The following is a 19,272-nucleotide window of genomic DNA, read 5'->3' as shown; positions in this document are numbered from 1 at the left end:
AAAAAAAAAGAAGTATACATTTGGCCAGAAAACAAGAACACCTCAGGAGAACCAACAGAAAACATCCTCTGAACAGTGGGCTTTCCTCTCCTGAACAACTTCAGAGAGCAAGTCTGATTCTCTTAAGAAGACATTGAAAAATTAAAGAACATTTCAGTCAAGACCTTGAAACAACACCAACAAGTAATTCATTCAGTGTTATAGGACACAGTTTGTAGTTCTCTCTTTTTAATTTAATTGATTAGTATGGATAAACTATGTTGGTTAGTATAATAGGATCCTTTTTATTATCTTTGTATCAATTAGCAGATGTAAAAGTACAAGACTTTCAGAGCTACATGATGTACATATGTAGCGTCCGTACCCCTACATTATTGTCCCTTTTCCTGGAGTAAACTGCGAAATTTGCATATAAAGAGATCAAATGAACTGTTGTTTTGTTTCCTTGTGATACTTTGACGATATGAGAAGTGTTGTTTCAGTCTTGTGTGCAATCTAAGCTTGTTTGATAGGAAAGACCCACCCTTCCAACACCTTGTTCTGAAGCGCTAAAGATCCATAATGGAATTTGGAAGAAATCTTTAATCAAACTATCCTGCTCATCCTTTTCTTTGTTAAAATTCTGTGACAGCATTTGTGAATGCTTTAAAGAACAGCCATAAGCAAATAGTTATTGTTTTAATCATTGTTTTAAACAGTTCAGACAAATTGATAAAGCACCAATGTATGAAGTCTGTTGTGTAGCGTCCGTACCCCCTTGCCAACATGTTCATTTATAGTAATTAGAAATGTTTGCAAGTCATGCTATAATCATTACTGCAGCTGGAGTTTCATGTAGGATCATCTATTGGACGAAATAGTGCCAAATTTTAGCTGCTAAAGTATCTTGATGAAGAATAATACTATTTGACCTTATTTTACAGATAAACAATAGAATAGCGTTTAAAATCATTTTGCAATAAATGACCAGAAAATGCCCACACATGGATATACTGCAACTTATTGTGGTTTTCTAGGGTAGGAAATGGTAGTTATTGAAGATGATAAGGATTAGCAACCATTTGTCATTCCTTATTTGAATCAACAGTATGTTACTGTCCAAGTAGTTTTAAAGTTGTAGCGTCCGTACCCCCCCAATGGTCCATCCATAGAAAACCCTGCAACGAAGTTATAAAAGCTTGTTGTGCGGAGATCTTTTAGGATAGTATGCCCAAAGCATGTACCTTTGAACTGGCAACAACAAATTTACAATATAATGAAGTTGAATTTTGGCCCCCAGTGGCAAGGTTGGGGTACACCTGATTGTGAAATAGCCGAAAGGTCATGTTTTCTTGCTGTACCGACGATTTGGAGGATATAAGGAGACCCTGTAACAAGCCATGGGTGTCCCGAGTGTTGTACAGAGTATTTGGAGCACTCTGTGTTGTTTTACGTTGGAGTTAGCGGTGTTTGTGGTGGTTGATACGTTTACAAAGCACCAACTCAGGAACGCCAGGTGAGTCCATTACATGCAAACGGCTACAGGTGGATCAAGAAGTATATACATAAGGAAGATTTAACGCTCTGTAGATTATTTCTGAGTTCTGTACTGCTAGACCCGGAGAGATACTTGTCAGTCTACTCTTGGATAATCTCAGTTTGTGCCAGAATACCAAACCTTGTGAATGTTGCTGAATAATAATTTGACCGATCCCATAATTTGCCCCGCCCACCTTGGTAAAAAGGTAGACAAAAGAATAACAAAATGATAAAGAAAAATAATTAAAAAAACTGACATGCTGCCACTTGTCTCCCTCATTGGTGGAACTGCTAGTTTTGATTGACAGCAAGGATCAGTGCACAGGGAAACATTAACAATGGCGCCCATATCGCATTTGCTCGCGGCAGCTCACAATAATATATATTTAAATATATATGTGAAATTTCCATCTTAAAGTAAGCTCGCCGGCAGCTTCGGGCCGTAGTTCGGCTTTTTGTCGCAAAATCACATGAGATCTCGCGAAACTCGCAAAACAGGGCAAGATCTCGCGAGGTCACATCAGAACTTCAAATCTAAATGTATTACCACTCGCGGACGTGTGCTGAGCTTTTACTAAATGGTACTGCCCAGCAGGTTTCGCCATCATCTTTCTGACAAATGTCCCTACAATTTGATATAAATTCTGACAGGGTACCACGGAGTGACGTTATTCTATATCATTTCAAAGTTAGGACATGTCATGCATACCAAAAAACAGCGACCGTTACTTTCTGTTACTTTCTTCTCCGCCAATCTTCAACCAAACTTCCCCCGACAAGAACTGGCGCCTTGCTCTGACGTTTTTGTATGCAAAATAACTTAGACCGCATGTCTGAAAAGAAATTTCGTCTAATTGGAGGTAAAGTTTGGCGGGAAGTCGGAACGGGCCAATTGGGACGCCATTTTGCGGTCTGTCGCAAAATCGCTAATTTGCATAAAATGGCCGAAATCTATTGTCGGTAGGTAGTGTCCCTGTGCAGTGACAGGCTTTTGATAAAATAACACATCCAAACATGTGATAGTCATTAGATGTACTCGCTAAATTTTCCATAAAAAAATTTTGTTAAAATTTTCTTTGTACCATTCGTGCAGCACCGAGGAGGAGAAGACCCGGATCTGGGCGATCGAGGGCGGCCTGCTGACGGTAATCACCCTCCTGTTGCTCCTCTGGTCGCACGTCCCCTACACCCTCCTCCTCCTGACCGGCTCCATCCTCGTCTTCATCCTCTTCCCCCATCATTGGCTCCATATGGCCAGACAATCCCTACAGGAAGGCACTGACAGAGTACAGCACGTTCTCAGGGGTTTCACACAAACTACAGGAGCGCCATCTACAAGGAGAACATCCATTTCGTCATCTATCAGTAATGGAGAAGATATGTCCATCATGTCTTCTCTCTATGCTCCGACCAGAAGGACCAAAAGTTCATTGTCGAATACAAGACTGTTGCACCCTACCAAATCTCTGCCCAGTGCTAATGTGCGACAATCAGACTCAGATTCCCTGATACAGAATGACAAGATGCTTATTAGGAAGCAAAAGAAGTTTCATGCTGTTACACCTGTTGGTCTGAGTCCAGCTAGAACCCCAAGTTCAGGGTTGGGAGTTCTCCCTAGGACAAACAGAATATTATCGAGTGATACAGGTCTGAATATTGCCACAAATTTCAGAAATCCTGTTACCTACTCTCCATCAAAATATGGGCTTAGAGCAAGGCCCTCTCCTGCTAAAAAGACAGTTTTGGACTTACAGTTACCTCCAGGTCTCCAGAATGGTGGCCAAAACATATGCTTCATGAACTCTATCTTGCAGTGTTTGGCACACAATCCTGTATTGGTTCAAGGCCTACAAGTGGCAGTGGAGCAGCCCAAAGTCAGCCAACCAGGAGGCACCTTACTCCTGACATTTGTGGAGCTTGCGGCAGACTGTCAGAGGCACAGAGACAAGGAGGGTTTGGTTATCGACCCCACAGCCTTCAGAAGTGTTGTTGCTGAGAGGAAGCCTGAGTTGATTGTGAGGCCAGAGTGGAGTCACATCCAACCTCAGCAGGATGCCGCTGAGTTTCTGACGTGGCTGCTCGATGCATTAAGTGCAGAAGTTAGACAGGAAAGGACTAGCTTCCCCTTAACACCACCTTACTCCCCAATAGGGAGTCCAAAGGAGAGAGTTGGCATCAGAACTAGCAGCCCTCGAGCTGATGAATCTCTGCATCTGAAGTACGGGAAGTTAACCACCAGAAAACTGTACGATCTGGAAGATGAGTGTGTCACCCTCATCAACCATGCAAATTCACTGAAACCAGAAACGTATGCAGAGCCACTGAAAACATTGTCTGAAGTTGCCTGGTACAAACACTGCCATCAGAACAACACTGTTGTGGATACATCATTCACCGGTCAGCTGGTAGAAGCCAGACACTGTCTCCTGTGTGGCAAGCTGTCTCTTAGTATGGAGGTGTTCAGTGTGCTGCCTGTGCACATTCCAGAACAGAACTCGATGGCCATGGACTTAGAGGCTTGCATAGTGAACCTTGCTAACGTTGAAAACTTGCAGAAAGAGAGTGGCTTCCGCTGCACTTGTGCTCGTGCAGGGGATTCAGAACAAGACCTACAGACTACCGCTCAGCGTAGGTGTCTCCTGCGCTACCATCCAGAGTGCCTGATCATCCAGCTACAGAGGTTCAACTATGCCACCAAGACACAAGTGCCTGTGAATATCCCTCTTCACAATCTGAATCTTAACAGTCTACATGTGGACAACTTGTTACCAGATCCAGACCTGGGCCCGCCCGATGACTGTGTGTACAGTTTATATGCAGTCTGTATGCATCTTGGCACCACTCGTGACTGTGGACATTATGTAGCATATGCACTGTTGGATGATGGACTGTGGTACAAATTTGATGATGAAGTCGTTAGGGTTGTGAACAGCATGCAGAGTGAGCTAAGGTCTGCCATTGTGAAAAGAAATGCTTACATTTTGTTCTATAGGAAGTCTAATAAACGTTGACCTGTGTAGTGCAGCTTGTTTGTATTGTTGAAGGTTACGAACAAATGTTTGTTGCTAGTTAAGCATTAGGTCAAACATGAACCTTTGTTGGAATGTCTGTGTGACAAGGCAGAAGTACACAATCAAAATGATTATGAATTGCTATAAAGTGCCATCATTCTAGGCTAGGATGCAAACGTTTAAAGGAATGTTGATGAATTTCAAACTTGTTTAATTCTTGCAATGTCTGACTATGTTATTGAAAGGAGCCAAAGAGTTTGTTAATTCTTACTTAGACTTAGTTGTTATACTTACTCACGATAGAAGATGTTTATTGTTGGTCAAAACTGAAATTCTCTGTAGGAGTGTGCTTTATTTGCGGGGATGGCATGGCCATTTTCAAGAAGTTGAGCACTTAGATAGTCTGGCATCTACCTAGTCACAATAAAACTGTCATGCAAAACTGACCAAATCTTGTGTGACAAATAGGCTAAATTTTGCTTTGGTGTAGAATTTTGTGAATGAACCCTTGACTGAAAATGTTTTCTTGTTGTAATGTCATTCCTTCTGCAAGACCTCAAAATGAGTTGTAAATATTCATTGTGTTTGATAGTACAATTACATGATGCTTATGTTGCTCACACAAATACCACATCCTTTGAGTTTGAAGATATCATACTTTAATATACACTTTAATATCGACTTCATGTCATGTTTATTATATTCATATACATTCTATTTGTATTCCATACATGGCTCTGGAGTGTTAATACAATAAATATTACCAGAGTGGATTTTTGCAGATGGAAGAAGAAAAACAAAATGCTTTCAGTAAAGAGACATTTGCATATAAGGTACTTACCAAAGTAAATGCCCAAAAACTGGCACTATATGACTTTGAGTGCACTACTTTCGTCCGTCTCAAACACATCTCTTTTGTGACAAAACATATGAAGTAACTTTTACATTTTGAAACTACAAGCAAAATTGCATCAAGGTTGGTGCAATAATTCAAATATTTATCACTTCTTTTGTCAAGATGAGCTATCATGTGCTAATACTCAATTACATTTGACATACAAACAACAAACTGAGTAGCTGTACTTCCGTGTTAATACAAGACACGTTGTACAGTATATGTATGTACATTGGGTAGGCAAGATATAGGAATCACCATGAAGTCACAAGTATTCAGGCAACCACCTTGCCACCAAAATAAAGCTACTTGAAATAAGAATCATTGCACTCATTGCTCACATCTAATCATTGGATTACAATACAATTTCAAGGGGCTATACACACAGGTAGTATATGGCTAATCTAATAGTATATCAATATTCAATTTGCATAATATGTAATTATACATAAAAAAAGATTTTGGAGGGTTGCGGGAGTAAGGTATCAGATCTAGAGCTTTGACAAAGTTTGTTTTGAATTTTAGCTGACAGCTGTCTCCCCATCTATGTATACGTAGCGACTTGCCCACAGACCGTTTCAATTTCCTTATAATAGAAATTTCAATTTAACATTAGATTTCAGATTTAGAAAATAGTTTTTGCAGCTACACACTACTGGCATAATTCAAGCGTAGTTGCAAGCAGCATCTACAATTCAATACTTTCTTGGCACATTTTGGATATTACATCATACTGACCCACAGATGAGTAATTCTTACACCAAAAGTGTATTCTGGACTACATAAATATGTGGTTGCAACAGCATTTAATTCCATTTGTAAGTTTTAGTGAGGGATGGCCATGTTCACTGCAATAAAAGGACATTGAAAGCAATAAAATAAGCAGTGTGCATTAAAATAAATATGTGATGACAAGCGGTACTAGTCAACAAAAAACACATCCTAAATAAAACAAAACGTCAAAAGCCTTTCCTTATCCCCAAAACATCTTTCTTCAACAGAATTGGACTGGTAAAGCATGAGGTCAAATATCTTGTCAAGTAAAAGGAAAGGTATGGCCAATACCATCCCTCCTGAACTCTTCAAATGGAGCAGCACAAAGTTGCAGTTAAATCCAAAATACTTTGATTTAAATACATTTCTGGCTGCTACCCTGTTGCCGCCTACACCTCTGACACCACAGCTATGCCGACGTCACATCTCTGTGTGGCCATGTTGGAGACCACCTCCCAGCTGTCCGTGATGGTGTCATATGCCTCGATGCTGCTCTGTAGGGACTGGCCGTCATATCTGTGGGGAAAATGTAGAGTTTACATCTACTGTCATCAAGAAGTCAAGGTAGGGGGAGAGCGTTCTAGAAAGGCTACATGGCTAAGACTTTGGTCTGGGCTATGATATTTTGGACCTGTGCGGTCTCTCTTACGTATACCTGTGGAGAACTATGGAGGGTTCTTGTGTCACTAGACTAATGGATGTTCTAATGTTAGATAATATCATATGGCTTGCTTTTGTCATGTTAAGGAGGGTTGAGGCCATTTACAATGTACAAAATGTATATCCTAATGATACAGAATCAATAAGTCACTACTTACCCCGCTATAGCATACAGTCTCCCCTGTAGCACAGTGGCTCCCACATAGCAGCGCGCTGACACCATGTTGGCTGCCCGTGTCCACTGGTTGGTCCGCACATTAAAACACTCCACAGAGTTCAGATGGGTGCTGCCGTCAAACCCTCCCACCACGTAGATGGTGTCGTTTATCAACCCAACTCCTGCACCTGGATGTGGTACAATAGAGCACTTCAAGATTCGTACAAGACTAAACGTGTGAGAAATCTTAAAGTTGTAGCAGCAAACTACAGAATCATTCAACATATGCTACCTCTAAAGTTTTGGATGCTTCACAATACATGTACTACTTGTTATGTGATAAACAGATAGTAATAGTATTGCAGAGATAAACCTGGCATCAGGGTTAATGTCTCCTTATTCTCTTCAATCAAATATTGCATTTCAGCCAGCAAAATGTACATAATGTTTAGAATGCTTATTAAGAAAAACATGTACAATGTATAAGCATTTTATTACAGAAAAGTCTTTCTAAAGGAGTTGTACATATGTTCAAAGATGGAACCATTACCTGATCTTTTAGTGACCATGGAGGGTAGGGTTGTCCACTGCCCACTATTGGGGTCGTATCTCTCCACTGACCGAAGAATGTGCAGCCCATCGTACCCCCCTATGCAGTAGATGGACCCATTGGCTGCTATAAGACCCGCTCCCTCACGTCCTATATATGGTCAACAAGTTGTTTCTGTTAGACTCTGCTTGGGCACTTAGCAAAAGGAGTATTCCTTAATTATCTTAGTACTATGTTCTCATTACAAAAGATAGTTGTACAATAATCTTGTACATTTGTATACATTGAACATTCGACCAGCACTATGGCCATCATGAGATGCTACATCTTACAGAGTAAAACAAATACAAGTAAAATGAAATGAAATGAAATGAAATGTGTCCAACTTATTGTTATACAAAATGTTGAACTGATGTTCAATTCGCCAAATACTTTTTGTTCAATTGCAATTCCTGCAATGCTAGTGAATAACAGAATGATCAATCTACAAAAACCAGTAGTTATGATCGACTTCCTATTGTGTTTATGGAAATGAGAAGATAGTACTGTTGTTGGAATTCTCTCAGTCCTCACCATTCTCCATATCCCCTAACACTGTCCATCTGTCTATCTGAGGATCATATCTCTCCATACTGCTGTGTCGATATGAACCATCGAACCCTCCCGCCACATAGATATGGTCTAAAGAAAAATACATAAACATATTCTTGTATTCACAGTCAGATTCAGCAGCAACTTTCTTAAAATAATGATCACAACCACAGGTTTTTGGAAGATTCTGGTTTCATTTGAGACATCATTGAAAATTATGTAATGTGAGTAGCAGTTTTCAAAAGTTTTCAGCATAAAACATTAAAAAGACATTTTATGAAGGTAACAAGGATATTCACATTGTTTTCTTACAAGGCATAACTGTGTTTTATTAATTTTTTCCATTATGACTATTCTAATAGACTTGTCTCTGACATAATCTAACGATTGATAGACAATGATACTATAATACACAATCCTTTAAAACATTAAGGTACATGTACTTGTTAAAGTTAACAGTTGAACTTACCCCCCATCACGCAGGCTGAGGCCAGCCCCCTCCTGTGTGTCATAGAGGAGATGTTCCTCCACGTCTCGTTCTTGTGCCGACTGAACATGTGGTAGTCTAGACACTCCACTGTGCTGAGTCTGGAGCGTCCATCATAACCCCCGATCACATACACACGGTCGTTCAGCGAACAGGATGCAACGTACCGTCTCTTCTTGGTTATGGCCTGATCAGAAGAATAGATTGTTGTTACATTACATAAGTTCACTGGGACATTTGGGATTTTACCTCTACTTAAGAAATTATTCAGGATAAGATGTGGGGTCGTGTGGCGCAACGGCAGAGCGTTCGACTCAGAACCAAGAGGTCCCGAGTTCGAATCCTGTCATGTCACCGATCTTGTGCCCTTGGGAAAGGCACTTTACACGACTTTCCTCACTCCACCCAGGTGTAAATGGGTACCTGACTTCGGTTGGGGAAAGTCGTATTGAGGTCACCTGGTGGCGCCGAATGGCAGCCGCCCAGACCCTTGCGACAGTTCCGCAAAATGGAAGTGTGACTAAGACATCATATGTTGTGTATTGTGTGAAACCTGTAGAACCCAGCATCAATTCAGCGCTAGAAAGGCTGCCATTGCGGGTAATTTCTGACCAATAAAAACTATTATTAAGAAAGCTTGAATCAAACCACACAGCAAACATGTAAGCTATTCATGTACACATAAAGATCGAACTACATGTATGTAAATAGTTAGAAAATGGTCCTGACAAACATCAATATAATGAGGATAATGTTGTTTTCTTTCCAATTTCCAAATATTACCTTAATGATAAAATGGCTCCTTGTCGTTACTTATCAACATTGTAACACCATATTTAGATATGAATAGGGTAAGCACAATGTGTTTACACGAATGTGTTGTTAGGGAAAATGTACGAAAAGACTATAAGTTGTACTGACAGGAAGAAACTCCCACTCCTCAGTTTTGGGGTTGTATTTTTCCACTGTGTCCACAGGAGACTGTTGGCTGCCAAAGCCTCCAATCACCAACATCACTTCACTGGCACCTGCAGAGAAAATTTGTATCATCAAGATAAGTGTATCACTTATGAATAATTAGGGGATTACAAGCAATTGTTTGTTACAATTTTTACCATAATGCTGTATATGGATTTCATATATGCGACTATCTGTAGACAACTGCTGTGATTTGTATGTTCTTTTTGATGTTATGATATGGGCCACGTGCCTGAAATAAAGTAATGAAACAAACACATGGTTACTGGCAATGACAGCCTGTATAACTTTCACATGCACTCTGACCTGTTCTAGGTTTGGTCTGTGGTCCCTGCATCTCTGCTCGCAGCTCTGGTCTCAGGTGGAATCTCTTGGCCACGTCTACCAGATCTCGACATTCCAGGCTTCTTCTGATCAGCATCTAAACACCAACAATGTTTTGTCAATCTTAAAGCTGACAACGTGTCATTTCTAAAGCAAAATTAATTAGGCAAGCTTATAACTATTAATGGTAACTTGACTCAAGCATACCTGAAGGTTCAGTTCACCCACTCTGTAGACAAGTCCCCATATTTGTCAAAGGCATGGTATATTATCATAACATTCCTATGGTGTGTCTCTCTTGCACACAAGCAAAATGTACCTCTTTGTCCACCATATCAGTGATATATCTGGGTGTGAGAAGAGGCAGTCTGACAGATTCTAACAGCTCCGGGAGGTATGGCTTCCTGCCCTCCAGTCTGTGTTTCACCCACTGCATCAGGGCCTCAAACACGGGCTCTTCTGACGGCACCTATTAGAAGGGTGAGAAAGAGAATCTCTGTGACAGTGCTTCACAGAACACTTGTGCAATGTAATGAAAGATTGGTTGCTTTGCTTTCTTGATTCATATCTATCATGTGAAGAACTTATCACCTATAAATGGCCTACTGATCCACAGTCCTTCAAGCTGTGAGGGAGATCTAAATATTTCCAAAACATACAGTGAGGTTTTTTGTATCAAGTTCCATCGAGGTGAAAGGTATATCCTAGTTAAACTCTGCGTTTGTATGGAACAGTGTACAGCAGAAGAGCTTTGATGAATAGCAATTGGAGTCCTCACATATATACCAATTGCAAGAATGACGTTGTACCTGAATCTCATCACATTTGAGTAGTTTTTCCACATCATCCTTCTCCAGCAGGAGAAACTCTTCGTGCTGTACCACATCAGAAAAGTGCCGGTGGGTGTGCACCTCTGCCGCTCGTCTCAGGGACTGACAGGTGTGTGCGTCGGCGAAGCTCATGATACCCAGGGAGTTGGAGGGATCCAACTGGCTCTCCAGAAAGTCGCAGCAAGCCTCCTTCACACCTGGGGAAGAGATGGAGGAAAAACAACCAACATTTATACATCAACCATTTTCAAATCCACTCAACTTGAAAATGGCTGCTGCTGGGCCGGCTGCCGCAGTCAATCAAACTATTTTGGTTGTTGAATGGGGTGTGAATGCCCCCTGGGGACTACAAAAAAGTGGTTGCTGGTTGGATAAGACAGTTGGTGGCTTAGCAGAGGTATGTAAAATTGGATGGGACTGTTTGAATGTGGCTTGTGACTGCAGGTGGTTGCCCGGCCAGGTTTGACTGTATATATATCTTTAGGAGGGACTCCGCTGTTGGCCTATCAATCTCTAGTTCTGCTGATCAACCTCTAGACTTACAAGTTACATGTATTTCTGACTGTTCAAATCCTAAGAATAGAACACATACATTTTGTAAACTGTCACGCCACTGGAAAGGGACTGTTTTTATATCAAGCTATTCCACAGCTTGCTACTTCATTCATTTCATAAACAGACATGTATGGATACTGATGTTTCCTGAACTATAAAGCTGCACTTTTCTACCTTTCAGCTGTAAGAGACAGGCAGCAGGCAGAAGGTCCTGTACATTCTCCACCGTCACGTTGACAGTCTCTGTGTACACGAAGTCCAGCAGGATCTCCATCACACGGGGAGACAGGCCCTGCAGCTCCACAGACGACTGGCTCTTTTCTGACATCTGGGGAGGAAGCAGAATGCATTCAAAATCAATCTCTCATGTAGAATAGCCTCCTGTGCAGGCCTCCTATAACGCGCGACATATATATTGGGGGAGGGGGAAGCTCTTATGCCGGCAAGGGAGTTGTGCAGCCGAGGGAGTTGTATAGCCGAGGGGTCCGTGCGTTATCTACGTAGATAACGCGCGGACCCCTCGGCTATACAACTCCCTCGGCTGCACAACTCCCTTGCCAGCATAAGACTTATTAAGAGCTCCCCCCTCCCCCAATATATATGTCGCGCGTTATAGGAGGCCTGCACAGGAGGCTACATAAGTTTCCTTTTTTTTGTAATATTTTGTTTTGTTTGTTTGTTTATCAATATCCCCATCAGCGTGAGTCTGAGATCAAAGCTGACTGGTGATCATGACATCAATTAATCTGAAGCGTCAGCCTACTCCATGTCCTCCATAAACTATTATTCAATCCTTTTGTGTCTTTGACATGTTTGCTGCATTTGCTTGAACAGTGGAAGATAAGCACCTTAAGAGCTGAAGGGAATAAAAAGATATGACACACTCTTAAATGCACATCTAATTTCTAACTAAATCCCTTATGTGACTACCATTTCTTCACATGTTCCTTGTGACACTTGCCACATTGTCATCTTCAGCAACAAAGGACGGCCAATGTACTTGTGAACCTTTACATACTAATTGTTCCTTATCCTGCCTTGACATGCCAAAAGAAGCAAGTACTGTACCTCATTTGTAAACATGGCACAGAAATAATCGCTCGCAGCTGCCAGGACGATCCGATGTGCAGGGAACTCCTGTCCCTTCACCACCAACATGACGTCACACAAGGTCTCCTTCTTCCGCAGGGAGTTCATCTGTACCAGGAGGGACTTGGCGTAGCTCTCGCTGGGCAGGATGTTCTTGATGTCCACCACGGTGGTGGAGTCGGGGGCTGGGTTTTCTTCCGTTGTTGACGTGGTATCTGCAGCTGCTGCCATGATGGCGGATGTTTTGATCGCTGCCTATTTTAAATGTTACGCCAATTAGCGGATTCTAGTGGAAATAATGGTTCTGAAAATAAGGAAGAGAATTTTTTAATTTCCTGTGAAATATAGGTTTTATACCATATATATTTATCAGACAGATATCATATGGATACACAATCTAATTCATCATATTGCCAAAATACATGTCCACGATGACCCTTTTCACTGTTGTTGAAATGATAACGTCTGCATTCTAACGTCATGAATGCTAGTACCCCAGCGTTACCTTCATGGGCAATCCAGCAGTTTTCGTTTTATCAGAATAATATTTGCTAACGACAAGTGCACTTGTAAACGCACAAATGTAAACACTATAATTATCAAGAGGGTATACAAAAACTAGAAATATCACAATAATATTACAGCTACCGCTTCATCAAATATCGATCAATCCGAAAAACGGTGGAACTCATCAGTTGTGGCATGAGCCGATACTCTGGAGATTCCCCCGATCATGAACATGACATCATATCAACACGCCCCTCTTTCGAAACTTTGATTGGAAACAGAAGATCAACCGATGTTGAAGAGGCATTCTTTTCGAAATAACGTCTTACACAGGCCATGTTCTGTAACAAACGTCACCTTGGTGTATTCATGGAATAAATGATTACCTTAAAGAGCCTTCAGAGGGAAAACTTTGCGACGTACGGGAAAAGAATACTGCATTATTTACCTGACGTCAATATCCGCAAGATGGCGTCAGCTGGGGGTCAGAGGTTAGTGTACTCGATATGGAACCGTCCATAGTAGGGGGTTGAACTCAATGTAAAAGGTTTCAACTTTTAAAGTAAAAAAAAGATTGTTGTTACATATAACTTAATAATGTATTTTGTAACATTTGGTGTAACTTGATATCGTTTAGAGCCAAAAGTTTGCTACAATCTCAAATATTCAAAACTTTAAACAGTACTTTATTTCCTATGGTTTCACCCAAACTGTCAACTTTAATCTTTGGCCTCTGACCTACAGCGAACACAACAGATCGGCTGAGTTTCCCACGTTTTGATCAATGTATTTAGTTTGTAATAACCTTAGGATTTCTGGTTGACACCATGTTGAATTGTCTGTGACATACCTGAGCCGAAGGATCCCTTAAGAACTGTAAGACGTTTCCAATTTTACGTGAATTCGAAAATTACTGAGGTTGAAGTTAGTAGTCCTTGACTTCATCACCAAAATGCAGGCTGCCCGAAGGTATTTCAAGTCGTTTGCCAGCGGGTTTGTGGTGGCTGTGCCTGTCACTGTCACCTTTCTGGATTATGTAGGATACGTGGCCAGGGTGGAGGGAGCCTCTATGCAGGTAAGTTATGGAAAACATCGTTAATTTAATAGTTCTGTCTATCATGGCTACACCGTTATAGAACTTGATAGAGTAGAGAAGATTGTGATAGTGATGATAGTGTGTAACGTTACCATTACGTCAAAACATGCAAATTGTGTACCTGATAACGTTTTATTCTCTCTTGGTGGTATAGTTATTTCATACTCAAACATATAGATTTAGATGACATTGGGATTTCTTGTACTGTGAGTGACTTATGAAAATTGTAATAAACCTTAGGTAAAGTTAACATCATAATCTTATTTTTTGTAATGACCCTTTAAATTTCTGGCCAGCCTTTCCTGAACCCAGAAGACAGAAGTTTTAATGATGTCGTGCTGCTCAACCGATGGAGTGTTCGAAACTTCAAGGTCAACAGAGGAGACGTTGTGTCATTAGCGTAAGTATTTTGACATTTGATAATGAGATTATAGAGAATCCTTTCTCTGTAAAGAAAGGGCTCTAAGAATAATTGCTTTTCGTGCTGCAATGTTAGAAGGAAGGGCCCAAAGTTGAAATATGTAAACAATTTTCTATTGGTTTTATTGGTTATATGCTATTGTTCTGTTATGCTGTACTGTTTGCTTATGGATCTAGCATTTGGAAAATAATTGAGGAGGAGCTTGAATGAGCAAAAACAAAAGCTACATTGGGGATTGTATCATTTAACAGGGGTTCAGATGTTCTGCTCTGAAGGAAGATGCAGTTTGCTGTGATATTGATAGGTGGTGTCCTTGTGCCATATCGTCAGTTCCTCACTCTAGTAGAATAAGTAAGAGTCAATTTGAATATTTATGTAGAATTTTCATCACCTTCATTTGCAGTACGTTTGGTGAATAAATATGTATTGATTATGAGTTTTCACTGTTGCAACTTGCTGCTGTGAAGGTATCTTTTTTCAATACTGCAGTCCGCTTGTCAGTCTGTCCTTTCTACTTCATCAGCAACATTATGCCATGTGCCATAACTGGTGTCAATAGAAATGTTGAGCCTAGATAAGAAATGATACATGGTACTTGCAAGTTAATGCACACATCGTCAATACCTGTGACTGGTGTTGTCCCTGGTGCTGAAAGGTTATCAGTCGCTGTCAGTTTGATCTGCAAGCTGATGGATGTCCAGAAATATTTGCCCTTTCTTCTTTATTTCTGTCTGTGGCTCAGTACCTATGGTTGGTATTGTCCCTGGTGCTGAGTAGCTACCCTTTGATGGAATTTGAGCCAGTAACTTGTGACTGGAAAATGTTCCTTTTTTCATGTGACTCCTCATAAGGGAGCTTAAAAGTTCTGCTAGCAAGGAAGATACAGTTTGCTGTGATGTTGATAGGTGGTGTCCTTGTTCCATATCATCAGCCCTGTTCTTCACTACTAGTAGTAGAAGATTAAGTGAATTTAACTATTTGTAAAGTAGTGTCAATTTTAATCATCTACATTTGCAGTCCGTTTTGTGAAGAAACACAACTGGTATTGAGCTCTCATGGTTGCCAGTTGCTGCTGTGAAAGCATCTTTTTCCAATACTGCAGTCAGAAGAACAAACATTTGTCTTTTAGCTTGTCCTTTCTACTTCATCAGCAATATTATCTTCCATGTGCCATAACTGGTGTCAATAGAAATGTTGAGCCTGGATACAAAATGATATGGTAAAACTTTGAACTTGCAAGTTAATGCACACATCGTCAATACTTGTGACTGGTGTTGTCCCTGGTGCTGAAAGGTTATCAGTCGCTGTCGGTTTGATCTGCAAGCTGATGGATTCCAAGGAATATTTGCCTTTTCTTCTCTATTTCTATCTGTGGCACAATACCTATGGCAGGTATTGTCCCTGGTGCTGAATAGCTACCCTTTGGTGGAATTTGATCATGTGAAGTTGTGAATGTCAGGGGAAATGTTTTCATGTGGTTTCATGTAACCTTTCTCAGTTCCTTGCTGTCTAATTATGTCTGATTAAGTAATTTCCATCCCCCTTTACCACCTGGTGCCTGGTAGCTGTTTACATGTCTTCTGGTGTTACAGAAGGTCCTGAATGATTTCTCAGGCCTTTTGCAGTTTACCAGACCAATTTACAACCTCTCTAGAATATTCAACTAATTGTTGTAACTCTTCCAAGACTAACTTTTATTCCTGATATAGTGTTCAATTTTTGAGAGTCAAAATCCACTGCATCAAGAGATGGCTGCTCATGAGCTTTTCTTTAATACATATCAAGGCGAGTATAACACAAAAAGTACTTGTCTATATAATACATAAGATGTGTTTCAAAATGTATTTATTTGTCAGAGTTAAAGATGAATCTATAAACTAAAATGTCAGTACGCCTTCCTTAACATTAATCCGCCGGGTGACATAAATCCGCCACTTTGAAAAATATTAGATTTGAGAGCTAGTGTAGCACCTCCAGTTATTCACAGTTTAGATATATGGGAGTGCATTATAGTTATACTGGGGGACGTTGGGTTGGAGATCTGTTTGGACGTATCCTATCACAATTCATGGTGGCGGAATTATGTATACTGGTGGAATTATGTTAGTAGATGTTACATGTAGATGTCTTTGATAATTAGACGGGTTTCTGTCACAATAACATATTTAAAGTTATATATCTGTACAATATGCTATTTTTTTCTCTGGAGTCCATTCATTCCGACAAGAAACATGTACGGTATACAATGTGACTGTCACCAAAAACCTGATTTTTGTTGTAGAAGGACATAAACTTTAGTTTTCTTCTAAAAATAGCCATTCTTTTTCTATTCAAAATTACTGTTGTAGACAGACTGAGTGTAGCTTTTGTCTAAATTTATTATTTAACAGTCTGCTTTCATCTTTCTGAAAGCCTTGTTAACAGACCTTGATACAGCTAAGAATTGACATTGAAACATATCTTATTTCATAGTCTTTTTATCTTAACAATTGTCAAAACAAAAATGATACACTATCAATGTCATCACTGGCTAATGCTTACTTAACAGTATCAATCTATGCAAACATGGACTTTATATGCACAAATACACATTGAATATAACATACATCCATAATCGTTATAGTCAATACAACATTACCTTACAGAATAAGCCAAATCTGACATAACAAAGGCACCAACATAGCTACCACACCCATCTAACAACATGAGCTGTACCAATATCATTCTGTTGTCTATGTCAGTATTGAGCACTATTCAAAGCTGTTTGATTGTACTGTCATAGAAATTCCATGACCGTGACATTTTGTGCTGCTTTGAAATTATATTAACAGTATTGAAAATATCTATAGGATGTGTTGATAAAGAAAAATAATCAAGGGGTAAGGGAAAGCAACTTTTTTCACCTACCACTCTTTAATTAGATCCTACTGGAATTTTTGGAACTAAGGTCTTGTGCTCCTTTTCCATACCAAATTTTATTGAAGGTTGTAGGCTTTTCTTACAGGGCTGTCACTTCTATATCCCTCTTTGCCGAACATTAGTCATGGTTTTGCATACAAACACTTAACACGCCACGAAAGATACAGACTCATTTTTCAGGACTGCACGTTATCTGGACGATTTTTCAATGTAGACAAGTGCATGATACAAGGTGCCTGTCATGGCCTGATGACAGGGTGCTTTATTAGCATTCAGTTAGCAATAACTTGTAGGTGTGGGGCACATTTAAAACCTGCATACTACATCAATTTTGAACAAAAGGAGATAAAGAACATCATCAAATATTAAACAGCCATCTGTGCTGGTGCCAAAACTACTTCAGTACTTTTCAATGCAAAAGGAAAACTAGTCAATGACATACATACAGGATAATCCATACATTCAGATACAGACAATTTTTTTATTTTATTATTCTACATTCAAAACTTTCGGTCATAAATTCTGCTTTTCAGTTAAACTTTGAAATTTTTCCATTAAATTTTGTACATCAAGATTTTCCACAAAGTGTGGAGAAAACAGTTGAAACTGTTGATTCTTGATGGCTTTATGACAAAATATGGATAATTATACATACGTCAAGGGAATGCGTGCGATGACAAAATTTTGTTTAGTTGACCCACTTGTAAGTTCAATTTCCAACAATTCTAAGGCCTCATCATTTACATGTTGATTGCATGAGTTATAGCAATCACCATTTTTGTCCTCTTAGAAACATGTAGAGTGGTGGTAGGGATTCATGAATAGGAAATAATGCTATTGGGCCATGTATTCCATTTAACTTTAAGATAGTATAGCTGACCTTGTATCTTCATTCAGGGGTTACGAATGTTCCAAAAGGAATCAAGGGTGGCTGTTGGCTGTGGGATGTTTTTTTCCATCAACAGTATCATACTACATTTGTATCAGCATATTTCTCCATCTGTTGCACACAGCAGTCTATGTTCTCTGTAGAGTGAATCTTACATGTATTTCAAACATCTGGTGCAAATATTCTCTATTTCCATTTTCAGACAGAGGTCCCTATGACTCATCAAGGTCTTTCCCCACAGGACCTCGACTTTGTAGAAAAGCCTCTAAATGCATATGCTGTACTATTTTTCAAAAGAATAAGCTGTAATATACATGTTCTCTTGTCCCTCCCGCTATCATGCGTCCATGCTGTTGTCCCTCCCCCATAACGACGTGGTTATGGGGCTGTACAGGTCTGTCAGGGGTATGGAGGTGATGTCGTGAATGTAGTGGTGCATCTCCGCCCGGTGGTAGTGTCGCACGCGGTACTTCCTCATCCCATACGACACCAGCGCCAGCAGCAGCCCCACCGTCACCATGCCGCCCATCACCATGGCGATGATGAGGCCGACCTGGTTGGGTGGCGACGCCGCCATCTTGGTCGTGGCTGTGATGCAGGTTCCCTGGTGGTGCGTGTGGAAGTCGGCCACGGTCAGACACACCTTGTAGTTGGTGGATGGGACCAGGTTGGTCAGGTTGTAGTGCTGCACCTCGGGCGGGATGAGGGCGCGGTAGGTGACGTGCACGCCGCCGACCATCATCATGGCGGTGTACTGCAGCAGGTAGGCCTGCACACGCTGCACGTAGGGCGTCTGCCAGCTCAGGTGGATGGAGTGGGTAGTGATGTTGGAGGCTGACAGCTGGAACAGCGTCTGCGTGCTGGCGCTCACGTTCAGCAGCATCGTACGGCTGTCCCCGTATCCATCGTCGATCGCTACACACGTGTAGTGGCCAGTGTCGTGAACCTGCAAGTACATACAATAATGATAAAGCAGATGTTTACTTATAATTCATTGACATTTGAAGTACACAATTGCCAG

General features: G+C 40.6%; 4 protein-coding genes across 6 annotated transcripts in view; 2 read left to right on the top strand and 2 right to left on the bottom strand.

The window, feature by feature from the left end:
• Window positions 1-1,319: 1,319 nt before the first annotated feature.
• LOC136434989 (ubiquitin carboxyl-terminal hydrolase 2-like) lies at window positions 1,320-5,211 on the top strand. The gene is made up of 2 exons (XM_066428140.1): window positions 1,320-1,495; window positions 2,612-5,211. The coding sequence occupies exons 1-2, from the start codon at window positions 1,380-1,382 to the stop codon at window positions 4,527-4,529; spliced, it is 2,034 nt and encodes a 677-aa protein (XP_066284237.1). The 5' UTR covers window positions 1,320-1,379; the 3' UTR covers window positions 4,530-5,211.
• LOC136434990 (kelch-like protein 12) lies at window positions 5,166-13,427 on the bottom strand. Of its 2 annotated transcripts, none has more exons than XM_066428141.1 (12): window positions 13,375-13,427; window positions 12,399-12,723; window positions 11,505-11,658; window positions 10,755-10,972; window positions 10,265-10,414; window positions 9,928-10,042; window positions 9,565-9,671; window positions 8,626-8,830; window positions 8,139-8,246; window positions 7,566-7,715; window positions 7,017-7,203; window positions 5,166-6,714 (listed from the first exon to the last, which is right to left on the bottom strand). In XM_066428141.1, exons 2-12 carry the CDS (start codon window positions 12,648-12,650, stop codon window positions 6,588-6,590), a joined length of 1,773 nt encoding a protein of 590 aa, XP_066284238.1. In that variant the 5' UTR covers window positions 12,651-12,723; window positions 13,375-13,427; the 3' UTR covers window positions 5,166-6,587. The 2 variants fall into 2 exon arrangements, with proteins under 2 accessions (XP_066284238.1, XP_066284239.1); XM_066428142.1 differs by having other exon boundaries at window positions 13,313-13,407.
• Window positions 13,428-13,643: 216 nt separating this feature from the next.
• The window catches only part of LOC136434993 (mitochondrial inner membrane protease subunit 2-like), a 57,538-nt gene continuing 51,909 nt past the window's right edge, over window positions 13,644-19,272 (top strand). For both annotated transcript variants that reach the window (XM_066428148.1, XM_066428147.1), the window contains exons 1-2: window positions 13,644-14,001; window positions 14,319-14,422. In XM_066428148.1, coding sequence (XP_066284245.1) covers window positions 13,879-14,001; window positions 14,319-14,422 — 227 coding nt within the window. In that variant the 5' untranslated portion in view covers window positions 13,644-13,878. The remainder of the gene's footprint in view (window positions 14,002-14,318; window positions 14,423-19,272) is intronic.
• The window catches only part of LOC136434988 (leucine-rich repeat neuronal protein 1-like), a 41,953-nt gene continuing 38,947 nt past the window's right edge, over window positions 16,267-19,272 (bottom strand). Inside the window, exon 4 of the mRNA XM_066428139.1 lies at window positions 16,267-19,197. Within this exon, the coding sequence (XP_066284236.1) occupies window positions 18,589-19,197 (609 nt within the window). The 3' untranslated portion in view covers window positions 16,267-18,588. The remainder of the gene's footprint in view (window positions 19,198-19,272) is intronic.

Source organism: Branchiostoma lanceolatum, chromosome 5, assembly GCF_035083965.1.
Source record: "Branchiostoma lanceolatum isolate klBraLanc5 chromosome 5, klBraLanc5.hap2, whole genome shotgun sequence".
Classification (NCBI taxonomy): domain Eukaryota; kingdom Metazoa; phylum Chordata; class Leptocardii; order Amphioxiformes; family Branchiostomatidae; genus Branchiostoma; species Branchiostoma lanceolatum.
Note: the sequence above shows the minus strand (reverse complement) of the source record. Positions and strands in the feature narration are given on the sequence as shown.